This window comes from Orbicella faveolata, unplaced genomic scaffold (assembly GCF_042242905.1).
Source record: "Orbicella faveolata isolate gen_17 unplaced genomic scaffold, um_ofav_v1 contig_53, whole genome shotgun sequence".
Taxonomy (NCBI): Eukaryota; Metazoa; Cnidaria; class Anthozoa; order Scleractinia; family Merulinidae; genus Orbicella; species Orbicella faveolata.
In genome coordinates, this window is record NW_028301584.1 from 1 (window position 1) to 18,096 (window position 18,096).

Sequence of the window (18,096 nt, forward strand, 5' to 3'; positions counted from 1 at the left end):
AGATACCGTCCAAGTTCTAACCATAAACGATGCCAACTAGGGATCAGATGGTGTTATTGGATGACCCCTTTGGCACCTTATGGGAAACCAAAGTTTTTGGGTTCCGGGGGAAGTATGCTTGCAAAGCTGAAACTTAAAGGAATTGACGGACGGGCACCACCAGGAGTGGAGTCTGCGGCTTCATTTGACTCAACACGGGGAAACTCACCAGGTCCAGACATAGTAAGGATTGACAGATTGAGAGCTCTTTCTTGATTCTATGAGTGGTGGTGTATGGCCGTTCTTAGTTGGTGGAGTGATTTGTCTGGTTAATTCCGTTAACGAACGAGACCTTAACCTGCTAAATAGTTACGCCAATCCCGATTGGCGGTTAACTTCTTAGAGGGACTGTTGGTATCCAACCAAAGTCAGGAAGGCAATAACAGGTCTGTGATGCCCTTAGATGTTCTGGGCCGCACGCGCGCTACACTGACGATATCAGAGAGTGTCTCCTTCACCGAGAGGTGTGGGTAATCTTGCAAACATCGTCGTGCTGGGGATAGATCATTGCAATTTTTGATCTTGAACGAGGAATTCCTAGTAAGCGCGAGTCATCAGCCCAGAAATGAGGATCTTGGTAACCAAGAGCTCTTATCAAAATTTCCGATAAGCACCTCCGTCCTCTTACTACGGGAGTCCCTCGGGGGCAATTTTCTTTCTGTTACATAGATTATAGAAAACTGACTTTTTTCCACAGAATATCGTAAAAAAAGAAGGGTCTGGTTGCCACATGGATCAAATCCCCCGCTTTGGATATGGGTTCGCTATATTCGTCTCATGTCTAACAAGTGCAGGTGGACTGATTGTCTCATTAAAAATGCCCCAAAATAAACAAAACCTGAAAAAACAAAAGTAAAAACGCCCCCAAAAAATCATGCTCAGAAAAGGGTGTAATGGCTCATAAGCCATGATGACTAAGCCAATGAAAACTCTCAAATTGCATTAGCCAATGAAATTACCGTACACCAGTTGCCAGTTGTTTGAAGGCTGAATAACATCCACCAGATAAATTGCTATCCAGTGTATAACAATTTAATGAGCCCAAACGTGCTATCTGCTGGATAGTGATTTAACTGGATAGCGTAATCCATCTTTCAAACAACCCTACCCAGACATGTAAATAAACACATACTATCTTTAGACACATATGTGAATCTTTCAAGACAATTTTATTTCATTGAACAGTTGAAATGAAATTTCATTTATCATAAGGTGACAAGGTGTAGAGCTGTAAAAACAAGAGAATGAATTTTAATTAACTTAAACACAAAATGAAAGAAAATGAAATGTGTAGTTCCAGAAAATATCCATACCTCCCCCATGGAAAGGATTTTTTTCTAAGAGCCCCCCAATCCAACCCTTAATAAATTCAAATCCAGCTTGATACATTTCTTTAAATGTTTTGGTCTTAGAGAACCCCCACCCTCCAGGAAATTAAAATTGCTTCTTGAGGAGAGTATGGATATTTTCTGGGACTACACAATACATAAATCGAAAAGGTCATTTCTAAGTATATAACCTTAGAAACCTTTCTGTCATTCGTATATGCAGAACAATTGAGCTTGATTCATTTTTATATATGTTTTGGTCTTACAGAACCCGGCCCCCCAAGGAAATTCAAATCCCTTCTTGGGAGGAGTAACGATATTTTCTGGGACTACACAATACATAAATCAAAAAGATCATTTCTAGGTAAATAACCTCAAGAACCTTTCTTTCATACATGTGTGCAGAACATATGTAAACATGTGAGACTTCAAATAAATAGGGAAGTGCTATAATGCTAGTCTTGATGAACAAGCAAGATTTTAAAAATACTTAAATTAAGATGCGGTATAACTACTGGCCTTTAATGCTATAATGCTACTAAAATTAGTATGTTTTCAACAAGATTTGGAAATTCACTGGTGTAAACCATCCCTTGGGTAACTGGCATGATATCCGTGAAGAACACAACCTTTGTTGATAGCCTCTTTCAGAGTCACTAAAAGAAGATTACCATCACTGCTATAAGAAAAATAAGATACTTGTCAGTGAAACTAAATAAAGTCCTGATACAACAAAAATTCAGAGCATACAAGTGACAAAAAAAAGTATTCCAGAAGATTTAAACAATACTGCTGTCAGTGTAAAATGCAGACTGCAGACTTTAACTGAATCATGTTACCATTTCCATAATTGAGAGCTATATCCAAAAACAAGCTAACTGGAGCATTATTTAGGTTAACCGAAGTAATGTTCAGGCTGACCAGAGTGCAGACGTTCACTGCAATTAGCCTGGATAACCCCAGGGTTTGTACGGGTTCTGGAAGACCTGGAAAGTCCTGGAATTTTTTGTGGCATTTTCCAGGACTGGAAAGTTCTGGAAAAGGGCTACTGGTCCTGGAAAGTTTTTGAAATCTCTTAAACTAAGGTAAAAAAATATGAAATGTATGGCAGACAGGAGGGAGAATTAACATTAAGATCTTGGGAGTGAAAGGGTTAATGTGAATTGTGGACTCCTGGAAAAAAAATTTCAGTTAAGTTTCTTTCTCCAGGATTCCTTGAAGTGACAAACATTTTTATATTTCAGGCTTTTGATGACAGTGCTGCCCTCCTGGCACAATGCTCTGTTCAGTCCTTGAAATCCATTTTGGATAAGGAGGAAGCAAGAAGCCGGCTTGATGTCAATGCTTACCACCAAGCAGTTGACGAATTTTGCAATGGTGGAAAACAGGCCGACAAGTTGATGATTGTGGCCTTTGAAAAGGGATCAGGTAGCCCAGCTGGTGTGGTGTTACTTAAGAAGAAGGCTTGTGAACCTGTACATTTAAAACCTCTTGGCGAGCATCCAGTTGAGGCTGAAATGAAAAGAACCACCAGGAAACTGTACTGGGAACTGAGCTACTGTATCAGGAGGGCTGACCAACGCTCAATGTGTCTAGGAGATATTTGCATCTCGTGTGGGATAGAGGAAGTGTTCAACAGAGCAAAAAACCATCCGCATGGGGCTAGTACTATCATATGGCTTATTCTTGCAGGTGGATTCAAAAACACACCTGCATTGCGCCTGTACTTGGCACACGGATTTGACATTATTGGTTTACATGCAGGTGCAGTAATGATGGCCCTTTGCAATGTTGATGAAGGAAGTGTTAGGAAGATTTCGAAACTGGTGGTAAGTAAGTTAGAAAGCACATTCCTCCTGCCTCTTTTGAAACAGAGAGCAGATTCTCAAAGCCAGAGGTCAGAAACTGATCACAACAGCCAGGAAGCAGGTCCGAGTGGGCTGCAAGACCCAACATCACAAAGTTCTATCCATAGTGTCCAGTCCGGAGACCACGAAAGGGAACCAGATTCACAACATTCAACTGTTGCTAGTGGTGGAGGCTTTGTGCTACCGAGCCAGGAAAGCCAGGAAAGCAACGAGTCAAATGTGAATACATTGTCAAGTTTAATTGTCTATAACAATTAACTAACAATTAATTAATTTATATATTAATTAATTAACATTAACAGTGCTAAGTAACTAGGAACTCTCGTAGACCGTCATTTGTCAGAACAAATCCAACAAGTTTCTTGTTTGGTGTTCTTTGTAAGATTATGCATTTTGTCGATATCAAAATTTTAGTTCAATTATATGCTGATTCTTACTTTTTTCTTATAGCTGTTATGATCATAGGTTGTATACACCTATGATCATAATGTCAACCTACTTCAAAGAATGCTAAAGAAAGCACTACGATTGATTACTTTTTCTAATTTGATGCACATAATACTCCTTTGTTTGCTCAACTTAACCTTCAAGATCATATCAAACTTCAAACTCTCTATTTTATGCACCAATTTGAACCTGGCAAATTACCAAAGATCTTTGATTCATTTTTTTATCAAAACCTCAGGTAAGCATAATGTTAACGCTCGCTTTGTAACTAGGTCCACCTACTAAAAAATCGAAACAAATTATGGCAAATCTGATACCCAATATAATGACCTAAGTTATGGAATGAAACTGATTAGAGATTTAAGATCCTAACTTCAAACTTATTTGAAAAATAATTCACCTCACATTTTATTTATTTTTAGTACATGTAATTAATTTCAATATGTAGTATAATTTGCTATTTTCATGTTCCCATTCTGTTGCTTATTTATCAATTTATTTATTTATTTATTTGTTTATTTATTTATATTATTCGTATGTCTGCATGTCAATTATTCATATATTTGTTCTGTAATATTTTCTACCAATTAAGTTGTAAACATTCCGATAAATATCTTTCTTACTACTTCTTTCATTTTTAATTAATGAATGTGGTAACCCAACTAGCTTAGCTTTGTAGTTATTTTGGGTGATCAGTTCCTGAATTTATTTTTAATTTGCGCTGTATGTTAGTAACCTTGATGTGTTTAAAAAACATGTTTAGAGATGCATGCCCTATGAAAACTGATGGCTTTGGCTTTCACAAGGTGAATGTCATAATCTCCTCTATTTGGCTAAACCATCTGTGGTCAAGTGTCTATTGATACCCTCTATCAACTCTCAATCAACACTTGTTTGACATCTCGATTGACACTCCGTGGACACCTCGATCAATACTCAGATGACACTTGATCAACGTCTTGATCCCCACATGATTGACCATCGGTTGAGTGTTGATCGACTTGTGTGTCAATTGACACTTGATGGGGCGTCTGCAAAAATTAGTAGACTCTCAGCTGACTGTTGACCAAGTGATTGAGTGTCAACCAAGGTGTTGATGAAGTATCGATCAAGTGTTGATTGAGGGTCGATTGATGGTCGATCAAGGGTATTGATTGAACATATCGATCAACACTCAAGCCTGGATGCTTTTAGTACACTTACTTTATTTTGGAATTTTAATTATATAAAGAGTACAGTTAAGAGTTCTTTTAATGACTAGTTTATCTTATTTAAGATTCAAACATCTTGATGGCTATCCTTTGACAATTTCCAGGATGAAGACCCTGCCAGTCAAAGATCAAAACGTCGAAGGGTCGAAGATGAGACAGGTGATAGACCTCTTTCCAGAAGCCTTTCTATGATTGTTGGTGACAACACCACTGATGACTTAGAAGAGTACATTTCAACACTTGAGTTCAGATCTTTTGAAGAAAATCTGAGATGCCTGCACTTGCAATCTCTGGTAAAACCCCAAAATGATGTAACTCAAGCAGACATGGTGAGTCAAATAGAGTCCATGGAAACTAACATAACCACACATGGGCAATTTCACTCATTGCTACAAAAGCTATAAATGTCGAAGCAGCTGGAGTATTTGAGCAATGCCAGAAATGAACATGTGCTGAACACAGCAAAGTAGCTGATAGATGATGGAAGAACCTCTTTGTCCATGAGCTCGCTAAGGGACATTATTAGTATTGGTTGGGCTGTTTATCGTTACCCTGTACTAGGCCAGGTCAAATTGGGTTGGGTAACAGTAAAAACAGTGATACCTGCCATTGCTAACCTTTTCGACAAAAAGGTTGACGCTAATGAATCTCTACCTGCAAATGTGATCAGGGCCCAGCAGTCAAGATGTGATGCACCCTATCTACGAGTGTCCCTTGAATTCCCAAGTGAGGCACCTGGTGATGGTGATGGATTGTGCTCCCTGACGGTAACACATATCCATGGCCTGTACACTAATGATGATGAAGTCGATGATTTACAGACTGAAATGTTTTATCGGAAGATTTATCCAGGTAATCTCACACAGGTAGGTGTCCCACGAGAGCGCATTGAAATGAGAAGCAGGCTTATAGGCTTTGACACCCAAGAGGCACCAAGAGACCCAGGGAGGAGGGATTGAATATCCCTCAACATTTCTGGAGAGAAGGAAGGCAGTTTCTACAGCAGGAGCTGAATAGCCTGAGAGGAGAAGTACCTACTGATCGGGCCAGAATCCTTGGCGATTGTTATGGAGTTGACCTCTATGGATGCATGTTGCTGGACATCCGTGCAGTTTATGACGAATCTGTTGAAGGTCGGGAAGCTCCAAAACTGAGAAGGCTAGAAATGGCAGAAAAAGCCCTACGTACTGGGTATGCATTCCCTACAAATCACTATCTTGTCACTGATGGTTTGTGGGAGGTCTTTGAACAAGCAACGCGACAAAGAAAGGGTGTATTTGGTAGTGACTTGGATTTTGTCCATCCATGTATATGCAGACAGGCACGTCACCAGCTTGAAGTTGCTACCAGCCGCAACAGGAGACACAGATATGCAGAGTAACTGCATAATGCTCCAAGAAGGACAGATATGTCCTCATGAATTTTAGGATGTATGATTATACAAAAGAGGAACAAAATTGAAGGTGACGATTAGTGATGCTCTAAAACAAATATTATAGTACAGAGAAATAAAATTGCCTGGAAATTGAGAATTACAAGTTTGGCAATGAAGAATTATTATGCAAACATGCCTGGAGGCCTTAAAAAGGTTTAGCAGGCTTAGAGCAGAGATGCTCTAAGACATATAATGCAGTAGAGAGAAATAGAATTGCCTGGAGACCCAGATACCAAGAGTTGAGGGTTTGGCAATGATGAATGATTACACAAACTGCCTGGAGGCCTTGAAAAGGTTTGGCAGGCTTAGAGCAGAGATGTTCCAAGACATATGTTGCAGTGGAGAGAAATAAAATTGTCTGGAGACCAAGAGTTGAGAGTTTGGCAATGATTTGGCCTGCAACATTTTTTAACTCTGCCTGGATGTAAAGAAACACATTCAGCCGGTCCCCAGCCCGGAGAAAAGAGGAGGGTTAGTGTGGGGTAACTGATTCCACTCTGTAAAAAAATGAGAACGGTCTTTGTTATGAGGCAACATATGAACTATCAATTACAAATGAAATGCAAAGCCAACCCATAATCAAGAACTTCCAACCCAAGCCACAACACGACTGGATCCAAAGCAAAAAGCGAGAGCTAACAATTAAATACTTTGATATGGAAGACATTTTTTAGTAGAGAATTTAATCAACTGGCTCATTGCATCCAAGAAAGTAACCACTGTATTGTCTTCACAGGAGCAGGAATCAGTAAAAGCACAAGTATACTAGATTTTTGCAGTGGAATAAATGCAGTTCTTTCCAGTGGGCCTGGTCTTTGGGAATGCAAGGTCCATGGAATGGAATTACCATTGTCTCACAAGACACCACACAACACAACAGGAACATTTTGAAAGCCCTTCAAGCTCTCGATTTTAATTTTTCACCATTAATTAAATTTTGCTATTAACTTTTTTCGACTATTTTGACTCATAATTATTGTGAAGCATCTTAGGAAATTAGTGACTTGGTGCTTCAGAAATTTTGTTCTCTCTGTGATATGAATTCGATTCAAGTAAAAAGTACTTTTTTGTCACAATGCCAGCAGTATGCTGAAAAAGAAATTAGGTACATATGTGTGAGAATTAGATGTATCTGAGGTCAGGCTGAAATATTAACCTGGTTACAGGAGCTGGGAATTCAGGCTAGCTCTTCAAATAAATCCTCTTCAAATGAAGTTGAGATTTTGCAAGTAAAGAGAATTATTTACACGTTTGTTTTATTACAAGCAATCATTAAAACCAATGATGCTCATGTGTAGAGTCCTCAAAGCAAGACCCTTTCGAAGAACTGTAACCTTATTGATAAATGATTAAAAGAAATAATAAGAACAAGCCAAATTATATCGCAGAACTTTCCCCTTCCTTTGCATGGTCCTTGGAGCATTGGATAGCACACCAGAAACTTCCAGATTTTTGACTACGCACTCTTTGTCAAGTCTTCAAGCGGTGTGAACTTGAGTAATGTTACACTTCCCTCCCAGAAAGTTTGAGAAATGTACTGAAATAACCATACAAAACAACTGATAAGATATCTATAGGTTGAGAAAGGATAAAAAAGATAGGAAATACAAAGCAGTAGGGAAATGAAATTTATACGTGACAGCGATGTGCACAACTTTCAAAGATGATGCTAGGTTAAAGTGACGCAAGTTTAAAGAGCTATAGACATGAATAACAGATCAACAGAGATGTATATAACAAATGTTATAACCACTCATCAAGTTTGTCCACTCTTAACTTCCCACTTTCCATTTTCCATTTCCCATTTTTCTCTTTACTTTTCACTGCCAGGATGTTTAAAAACACATTCAGCAGGTGCCACGCTCAGAAAAAAGAAAGTTCAAAAACAGAAATTGATTCCACTCTGAACAATGGGTGTAATTATGTCGGCAGGTTACGAAATGCCAATTATAATCCAAGTGCAAACCATCGAGAAACCTCTGAAGGAACACCACAGGAAAGTGGAGTTACTGAAGCATAAAACACTTCCAGCACCATCTTACAAGACCCCTGTTACTCTTTAACTATGATTTTTGACTACCAACATTTCCCATTAACTCTTTTCAACTATTTTGACTCATATTTATCTTCAATTTTCATTTTTCAAATGAAGCAAACAAAATACAAAGAAAACCCACAAGATCAAATCTCAAGTCACTATAAGACTGTATCCAAAGCAAACAGGCAAACTCACATCTTGTCGCATCCCGTTCAGACACTGAAGCATCAAAAACCTCCAGCACCGTCTTCCAAAACCTTTCCAACTATTTAATTGCAATTTTTCATTATCAGTTAACTTTTTGCTATTAACTTTTCTGACTATTTTGACTCAATTAACTTTATGTTCAATTTTTCAAATGTAGCAAGCAAAATACAAAGGCGACCCACAGTCGAGAAGCTCAAAACCAACATGCTACAGGACTGGATAAAAAGCAAAAACCCAGACTTGTTTTGCATCGCATTGCATAGTATTTACTGGTGCTGGGATAAGTACAAGTTGAAGAATAGCAGAGTTCTGAACATCAGAGATCGGCCGGCGTTCTTAGCGCAAACTCTTTATTCGTCACTTCCGAGGCAAATGTTAAAAAAGATGGTCATGGATCCAAGACGGAATTTCAACAGATATTGTTTCCAGTCTAAACAATGGGTGTAATTATGTTGCCAAGATAGGAAATGCCAATTAGAATCCAAGTGCAAACCATTGACAAACCTCTGAAAGAACACCACAGGAAAGTCCAGTTACTGAAGCAGGAAACATTTCCGTCTCACAAGACCTCCGCTACTCTTTAATTATGATTTTTGACTACCAGTTTTTCCCATTAACTCTTTTCAACTATTTTGACTCATATTTATCTTCAATTTTCATTTTTGCAAATGAAGCAAACAAAATACAAAGAAAACCCACAAGATCAAATCTCAAGTCACTATAAGACTGTATCCAAAGCAAACAGGCAAACTCACATCTTGTCGCATCCCGTTCAGCCACTGAAGCATCAAACACCTCCAGCACCGTCTTCCAAAACCTTTCCAACTATTTAATAGCAATTTTTCATTATCAGTTAATTTTTTGCTATTAACTTTTCTGACTATTTTGACTCAATTAACTTTATGTTCAATTTTTCAAATGTAGCAAGCAAAATACAAAGGCGACCCACAGTCGAGAAGCTCAAAACCAACATGCTACAGGACTGGATAAAAAGCAAAAACCCAGACTTGTTTTGCATCGCATTTCATAGTATTTACTGGTGCTGGGATAAGTACAAGTTGAAGAATAGCAGAGTTCTGAACATCAGAGATCAGCCGGCGTTCTTAGCGCAAACTCTTTATTCGTCACTTCCACGGCAAATGTTGAAAAAGATGGTCATGGATCCAAGACGGAATTTCAACAGATATTGTTTCCAGTCTAAACAATGGGCGTAATTATGTTGCCAAGATAGGAAATGCCAATTAGAATCCAAGTGGAAGCCATTGACAAACCTCTGAAAGAACACCACAGGAAAGTCCAGTTACTGAAGCAGGAAACATTTCCGTCTCACAAGACCTCCGCTACTCTTTAATTATGATTTTTGACTACCAACATTTCCCATTAACTCTTTTCAACTATTTTGACTCATATTTATCTTCAATTTTCATTTTTCAAATGAAGCAAACAAAATACAAAGAAAACCCACAAGATCAAATCTCAAGTCACTATAAGACTGTATCCAAAGCAAACAGGCAAACTCACATCTTGTCGCATCCCGTTCAGTCACTGAAGCATCAAACACCTCCAGCACCGTCTTCCAAGACCTTTCCAACTATTTAATAGCAATTTTTCATTATCAGTTAATTTTTTGCCATTAACTTTTCTGACTATTTTGACTCAATTAACTTTATGTTCAATTTTTCAAATGTAGCAAGCAAAATACAAAGGCGACCCACAGTCGAGAAGCTCAAAACCAACATGCTACAGGACTGGATAAAAAGCAAAAACCCAGACTTGTTTTGCATCGCATTGCATAGTATTTACTGGTGCTGGGATAAGTACAAGTTGAAGAATAGCAGAGTTCTGAACATCAGAGATCGGCCGGCATTCTTAGCGCAAACTCCTCATTCGTCACTTCCACGGCAAATGTTGAAAAAGATGGTCATGGATCCAAGACGGAATTTCAACAGATATTGTTTCCAGTCTAAACAATGGGAGTAATTATGTTGCCAAAATAGGAAATGCCAATTAGAATCCAAGTGCAAACCATTGACAAACCTCTGAAAGAACACCACAGGAAAGTCCAGTTACTGAAGCAGGAAACATTTCCGTCTCACAAGACCTCCGCTACTCTTTAATTATGATTTTTGACTACCAACATTTCCCATTAACTCTTTTCAACTATTTTGACTCATATTTATCTTGAATTTTCATTTTTCAAATGAAGCAAACAAAATACAAAGAAAACCCACAAGATCAAATCTCAAGTCACTATAAGACTGTATCCAAAGCAAACAGGCAAACTCACATCTTGTCGCATCCCGTTCAGTCACTGAAGCATCAAACACCTCCAGCACCGTCTTCCAAGACCTTTCCAACTATTTAATTGCAATTTTTCATTATCAGTTAACTTTTTGCTATTAACTTTTCTGACTATTTTGACTCAATTAACTTTATGTTCAATTTTTCAAATGTAGCAAGCAAAATACAAAGGCGACCCACAGTCGAGAAGCTCAAAACCAACATGCTACAGGACTGGATAAAAAGCAAAATCCCAGACTTGTTTTGCATCGCATTGCATACTATTTACTGATGCTGGGATAAGTACACGTTGAAGAATAGCAGAGTTCTGAACATCAGAGATCGGCCGGCGTTCTTAGCGCAAACTGCTTATTTGTCACTCCCACAGCAAATGTTGAAAAAGATGGTCATGGATCCTAGAGGGAATTTCAACAGATAGTGTTTCCAGTCTAAACAATGGGAGTAATTATGTTGCCAAGATAGGAATGCCAATTAGAATCCAAGTGGAAGCCATTGACAAACCTCTGAAAGAACACCACAGGAAAGTCCAGTTACTGAAGCAGGAAACATTTCTGGCACCATCTCAGAAGACCTCCGCACTCTTTAATTATGACTTTTGACTTCCAATTTTTCCCATTAACTTTTTTCAACTATTTTGACTCATATTTATCTTCAATTTTAATTTTTGAAATGAAGCAAACACATACAAAGAGAACCCACAAGATCAAATCTCAAGTCACTATAAGACTGTATCCAAAGCAAACAGGTAGACTCACATCTCGGCCCGTCCCGTCCCTTCAATTACTGAACCATGGAACACCTTCAGCACCATCTTCCAAGACCCTTGCAATTTTTCATTATCAATTATTTTTTTGCTACTAATGTTTCTAAATATTTTGACTCAATTAACTTTATGTTCAATTTTTCAAATGTAGCAAACAAAATACCAAGCTGACCCCGGTCAAGAAGCTCAAAACCAACATGCTACAAGACTGGTTAAAAAGCAAAAACCCAGACCTCTTTTGCATTGGATTGTATGGTAGTTACATGTGCTGGAATAAGTACAAGTTTGGGAATAGCAGATTTCTGAACGTCAGAGATCAGTCATTTTACCTGGCACTCTGCATGACAACCCAAAACGTGGAAGGCGTTTTGTGGACTCCATTATTAACTTCAACGAGGATCTACCAGAGGATAAGCATGAAGACTGAAGGTGCCATTTAAGTATGGTATCATAGCACCAAACTCGGTGTGTAAACTGCCATGAATGCTGCCAATAGTTTTCTGTGGAGGGATTCCAAAACGATTGTAATCTCAATTCTGGGCATATTAGGAAAACCGATTCCCAGTGTCATGGTGGTAGCTTAGCACCATTGACTTCTTAGCCAAGTGCAAATGAAAATTGTCCGAATCTGTGGTTCCCCTTGTACTGAGCAGAATTTCTATTGCAACAACACATGTCGCAGGACGGTCTAAACCCAGGTCATGTTCCCTTTTGGTGGGTTAGCAATAGGGGCGTATTCTTCTTTGCAATGGTAGGAAGAGTCGACATCAAAGAATCAAAAACCATCACTATAAACGCTTAGCTGTCCCAAGCCAATTATTATCCTTGCTGGTTAAACTCTTTCGACAACCTCGTACATTCAACATTTACCAATCGTACTCCCAGGTATTAACATATGTTCATCAGAGGTATTTTAACTTTATTGACACATCACGACTCTTCATTTTAAAGTACTGACAGTTTCTCCATCGGTGCCCATCGTGATGCTGTTATATGCTTTGGATATTTGAACGCTTTGTGCAAGACGTTGTGAAAGGTCGTTTCTCTCCATACATTTCTTCTAAATATTTCGAGGAAAAATGCAAGTTCTAGTTTGGCACTGAAATTTGCCGGTGCACTAAGTTTAGTACAGCGGGTCATTTGCTATCGAACGTTTTGAAGACGAAAAATCTCATGTCTGTTTATAGAAGGGAGCCAATGCCTGGTATCTTGCCCCTAGGCTAAAATAGCAATTAGGAGTGGTTTAAAAAGGCCAAACTTGGTGCCTGGATGCACCTGAAGGCTGTCAATAGTTTCCCATAAAAAGTTTTGAAAATAGTGAAAATCTTAGGTGTGGTCATGGAATAGCAGACAACTGATGCCCGGTTTGGACGCAAAGACAGCGACCCCTTAACGATAGTTTCAAAGTTCTTTAATTGGTGTCTGCACGCAGCTAAAAATGGCCATTGGTTTCCTGCAAAACATTTTGAAACTAGTGCAAATCTTAAGTCCGGGCATAGAAGGGGAGCCAACGCACAGTGTTGTTGCCAAAAGCAGAGGAACCCGTTAACATTAGTCTAAGAGCGCCAAACTTGGCACCTGCATACAGCTGAAAGTGGCCAATAGTTTCCCACCAAAAGTTTTGAAAATGGTTAAAATCTTAGATCCCTGCATAGAAGGAGGACCGACGCTCAGTGTTGTTGCCTAGAGAACAGGGACCCTTTAACGATGGTCTGAGAGCGCCAAACTTGGCGCCTCCACTTAGCTAAGAGTGGCCTATAGTTTCCCACCAAAAGTGTTGAAAATGGTCAAAATCTTAGGTCCCTGCATACAAGGGGGACCGACGCACAGTGTTGTTGCCTAGAGAACAGGGACCCTTTAACGATGGTCTGAGAGCGCCAAACTTGGCGCCTCAACTTAGCTAACAGTGGCTAATAGTTTCCCACCAAAAGTTTTGAAAATGGTTAAAATCTTAGATCCCTGCATAGAAGGAGGACCGATGCCCAGTGTTGTTGCCTAGAGAACAGGGACCCTTTAATGATGGTCTGAGAGCGCCAAACTTGGCGCCTCCACATAGCTAAGAGTGGCCAATAGTTTCCCACCAAAAGTTTTGAAAATGGTCAAAATCTTAGGTCCCTGCATAGAGGGAGGACTGACGCCCAGTGTTGTTGCCTAGAGAACAGGGACCCTTTAACGATGCTCTGAGAGCGCCAAACATGTCACATGTAATGAAGACGGAGTGTAGGGTGGTCGAGGAAGATTCTGTCTCAAGGAATGATTCTCTCAAAAATGAACTGGGCAAGTCCTGGGACTATGACACTCTTGGAGTTAAAGAAAGAGAAGATGAATTTCTTGAAGATTATCTGGCCAAGGTGAAGTTCAATGGGGTCCGTTATGAAGTGTCTCTCCCATTTAAGGAAGAAACCCCTGTTATTCCAGATAACTACTTGTTGGCACAAAACCGTCTCGCATCTTCCTTGAAGAGATTGAAAGTTAAGCCACACATTTTACAGCAGTATGACACTGTAAGCAGGGAACAATTGAGCTCAGGTGTAGTTGAAATGATTGACAAGAGACATGAGGAACAATGCCTTCCTGGAACTGTTCATTACATTCCTCACAAAGAGGTGGTGAAAGAAGATAGAATCACTACCAAACTGCGAGTAGTCTATGATGCTAGTGCGAAGTCTCGAACCGAACTTAGTTTGAATGACTGTCTCCTGCCAGGCCCTGCCTTAACTCCATTGATTTTTGATATCTTGTCGAGATTCCGTTTTCACAAAGTAGCTCTGATTGGAGATGTGGAGAAGGCTTTCCTGAACATTGAAATTAATCCTGAGGAGAGAAATTTGTTGAGGGTCTTGTGGATAGATGACATCAACTCTACAAACCCGGAAGTAATCACACTGAGATTCACACGGCTTGTGTTTGGCCTTGTATACTCTCCATTCATTCTGAATGTGACACTAAGGAATCACTTATCGAAGTATGAGAACACTGATCCAAGTTTTGTAGACACCGTTGTCAGCGCCTTGTATGTTGACGATTTTGCATCCGGGAAGGACTCGGTAAAGGACGGCTTTGAACTTTACCGGAAATTGAAGTTGTGCTTCGGAGAAGGAGGCTTTAACATGAGGAAGTGGGCATCAAACAGTCAAGAGTTAACTGAGCTGATCAAGAAAGAGGAAGCAGCAATATTAGCAACGCCTAAACCATTTCCTGAAGTAACCCTTGTATCAAAGTCTAATGTGGTTGAAGGTGGCTCTTCAAACAATGCTGTGAATGAAGAAACCCTGATCAAGGTGATGGGTGTTCCGTGGGATCGGATAGAAGACAACCTCAAGTTTGATCTAACTACCTTTGCTGGACAAGCCTTGGAAGGAACTCTAACAAAACGGAAACTGTTGAGCACTACTGCTCAATTCTACGACCCACTAGGCCTGTTGTCACCAGTTACCTTGCCACTGAAGTGCATGTTTCAAGAGATTTGCCAGTTAAAGATTGATTGGGACGAAGCCCTGTCAGAAGATCTCACATCACATTGGAAGGAATTATTTGAAGACATGGAGAGAGTCTCGAGTATTGCACTTCCCCGTTGTATTCTGGATGAGATAGAAGTGGGAGACATTAAATCTATTCAACTCCATGGATTTGCAGATGCCAGCAAATATGCGTTTGCAGCAAATGTTTACATTAAGGTGATGACCTCTAATGCCTGCTCTTCACATCTGCTAGCCTCGAAGACCCGAGTTGCCCCCCTAAGTGGAGAAACAATTCCTCGACTGGAGTTGATGGCTGCCTTAACGTTAGCAAATCTGATGACAGTTGTGTACGAGGCACTGGTCCACACTGTGAAGGTAGATGGGGTGTTTAATTGGACAGACTCTCAAATTGTGTGGTGGTGGATCACTGGAGAGTCTAAGCAGTTTAAGCAGTTTGTGCAAAATCGTGTTCAGAAGATCCGAAGGCTTTGGAAGAAGGAACATTGGAGATATTGCCCATCTGAGCTTAATCCAGCTGACATAGCTTCACGAGGAGCTAAGAGTTCCGTCATTGCATCCAGCGAACTTTGGTGGAAGGGAGCACCATTTCTAAAGAAGGAAGAATTTGACTCGCCAAGCTTACCCAACTGTCAAGCAGGAGGAACCGCAGTCCCAGAAGAAGCTTTAAGGGAATTAAAGAAGGAAAGTTCATCTGAAATCTCAAGAGTTATGACAGTATCAGTGCAAAGTTCTCAGAGCATCTCAGAAGTCATCCAACCAGAAAGATTTAGCAGTCTCACCAAACTTCTTAGAGTGACCGCTCTTGTGCTGAAATTCCTCCAAAAGCTCAGAAAGAAGACAGAAACACATGATATCAGCATGGAGGACATGAATGAAGCTAAGCATCTCTGGTACAAAGAAGTCCAAACTAAACTTGAAGAAAGAGAGAAATCTAGTTGTACATGGGAACAATTAGCAGTCTTCAAGGATGAACAAGGAGTTCTACGGTGCAAGGAAGGATCCAGAATTCCTCATTACCGTATTCAGCGAAATTTCCTATCCTGTTACCAAGGAAACAGCACTTCACAAAGTTGGTGATAGTGCAAGCTCATGGAAACGTGAAACACAATGGCGTCAGAGAAACTCTTACTTAAAACCGAGCCCAATTCTGGATTATCAAAGGTCATCAGGCGGTCAAGGATGTAATCTCGAAGTGTGTCACATGTAAGAAGATCCTAGGAAGAGCCTACAGTACTCCACCCGCTCCACCTCTACCTTTATTTCGAGTTTCAGATGATCTAGCATTTTCCTAAGTTGGAGTGGACTTTGCTGGTCCCCTGTATGCGAAGAATATCTACAAGTCCAAAGGAGAGATGTTCAAATGTTACGTTGTTCTTTTCACGTGTGCCAGCACAAGAGCTATTCACGTTGAACTTGGCCCAGACCTTACCGCATCCTCGTTCATAAGAGTGCTAAAGCGATTCTTCGGTAGAGGAGGATTGCCAAACTTGTTCATTTCAGACAATGGGAAAACCTTCAAGGATGGAAAAGTGAAGAAATTTGTTCTTAATCTGAACATTGACTGGAAATTCAATGTTCCCACAGCCAGTTGGTGGGGAGGTTTCTTTGAAATCTGCGTCAAACTAGTAAAGCGGTGTCTCAAGAAAGTGCTTGGAGACGCAAAGCTGAGTTATGAAGAACTGGAAACAGTCTTGATTGAAACTGAAGGAGTTTTAAATTCCAGGCCCTTAACCTACGTCTACGGTGAGTTATCAGAAGGTCCTCTCACTCCTTATCTTGTGATTGGTCGTCGACTGTTAGACCAGTCCCCTGTTGTCACTGAAACTATGAACACGCTGGTCAGACGAGAAAGATATTTAAACAATCTCCTCGCCCACTTCAGAAATTGTTGGAAGGAAGAATATCTGACTGGGATCCATGAGTACCAGAAACTTAAGGGAGGAGCGCCAAGAAGAGTCATTCAAGGAGACATTGTACACATCTATACAGACAAGAAACCTAGACAGCAGTGGAGATTGGGGAAAGTAGAGAAACTATTGTGGGGACGAGACAACGTCGCGCGCGCAGCAAAAGTGGTGACACTGGACAAGTCTCTCAACAAAACTCTTCTGAAACGTCCTATTGAGAAGCTCTACCCTCTTGAAATCAATGAACTTGATAAAGTCATAGCTAATGCGGAAGCTGTACAGCCGAACAGCAGATGGAACATTCAGATGGTCAGGGATGAAGACATCCCAATAGTTACTGTTGCATAAACTGTCTGAACCGATTTGAACACTGAACTGACATTATGAGTTGTAGTTAAAATTTTGTCTCACCTTATGATTGACTCAGTCAATCAGGGGGGAGTGTGTTGTAAATAAGTTAGGGACTGGAGCTGGTTTGACCTGCAAGGTCTGAGTTGAGTCTCCTGATTGACAGTTGAAAAACGTGTGCAAGAAAGGAATCGAAGAGAACGGAAAGGAGTCTAGCGTGGGCATTGATCTATCTCTGCATTACGGAAAATATCTATCGGAACACGGAATTAACTCTTAGAACAACATTGTCATATCGCGGAATCTATCAAAGGATAAAAATAAAGAGTATGGATCGATACAACACCCTGCATAGAAGGGGGACCGACGCCCAGTGTTGTTGCCTAGAGAACAGGGACCCTTTACCGAGTCTGAGAGTGGCAAACTTGGCACCTGCTCGCAGTTAAGAGTGGATAATAGTTTCCTGCAAAGACTAAAAGAGAAATTGAGCTGTATCAGTCTGTAAAGGTAAGACCTGCTCGGTAATGTGTCCCTAGGTATAAAAGGATGGTATTTAAAGGAAAAAGGAACAAAGTTAAGGAAACGTGCTCAGTTGGTAGCATTAACTGACTGAACATGAAGCCAAATTGTCTCGGTGTAGACAACCAGAGCTAATAGAAGTCATGATGACAGACAAGAAAACTAATCCAAAGCAAATCTTATAAACATATATTTGATGTCAC

The 18,096-nt window shown here is 40.0% G+C and overlaps 1 protein-coding gene and 1 pseudogene across 1 annotated transcript; both read left to right on the forward strand.

Moving 5' to 3' along the window:
• On the forward strand, positions 1-715 carry LOC149095280 (small subunit ribosomal RNA; annotated as a pseudogene; the record flags this gene model as incomplete).
• Positions 716-13,832: 13,117 nt separating this feature from the next.
• On the forward strand, positions 13,833-16,196 carry LOC149095281 (uncharacterized). Its single transcript, XM_089281951.1, has one exon. The coding sequence runs from the start codon at positions 13,833-13,835 to the stop codon at positions 16,194-16,196; it is 2,364 nt and encodes a 787-aa protein (XP_089138077.1).
• Positions 16,197-18,096: the final 1,900 nt, after the last annotated feature.

Coding starts and splice junctions, on each gene's coding strand:
- LOC149095281 (XM_089281951.1), top strand. CDS start 13,833: ATGTCACATGTAATGAAGACGGAGTGTAGGGTGGTCGAGGAAGATTCT.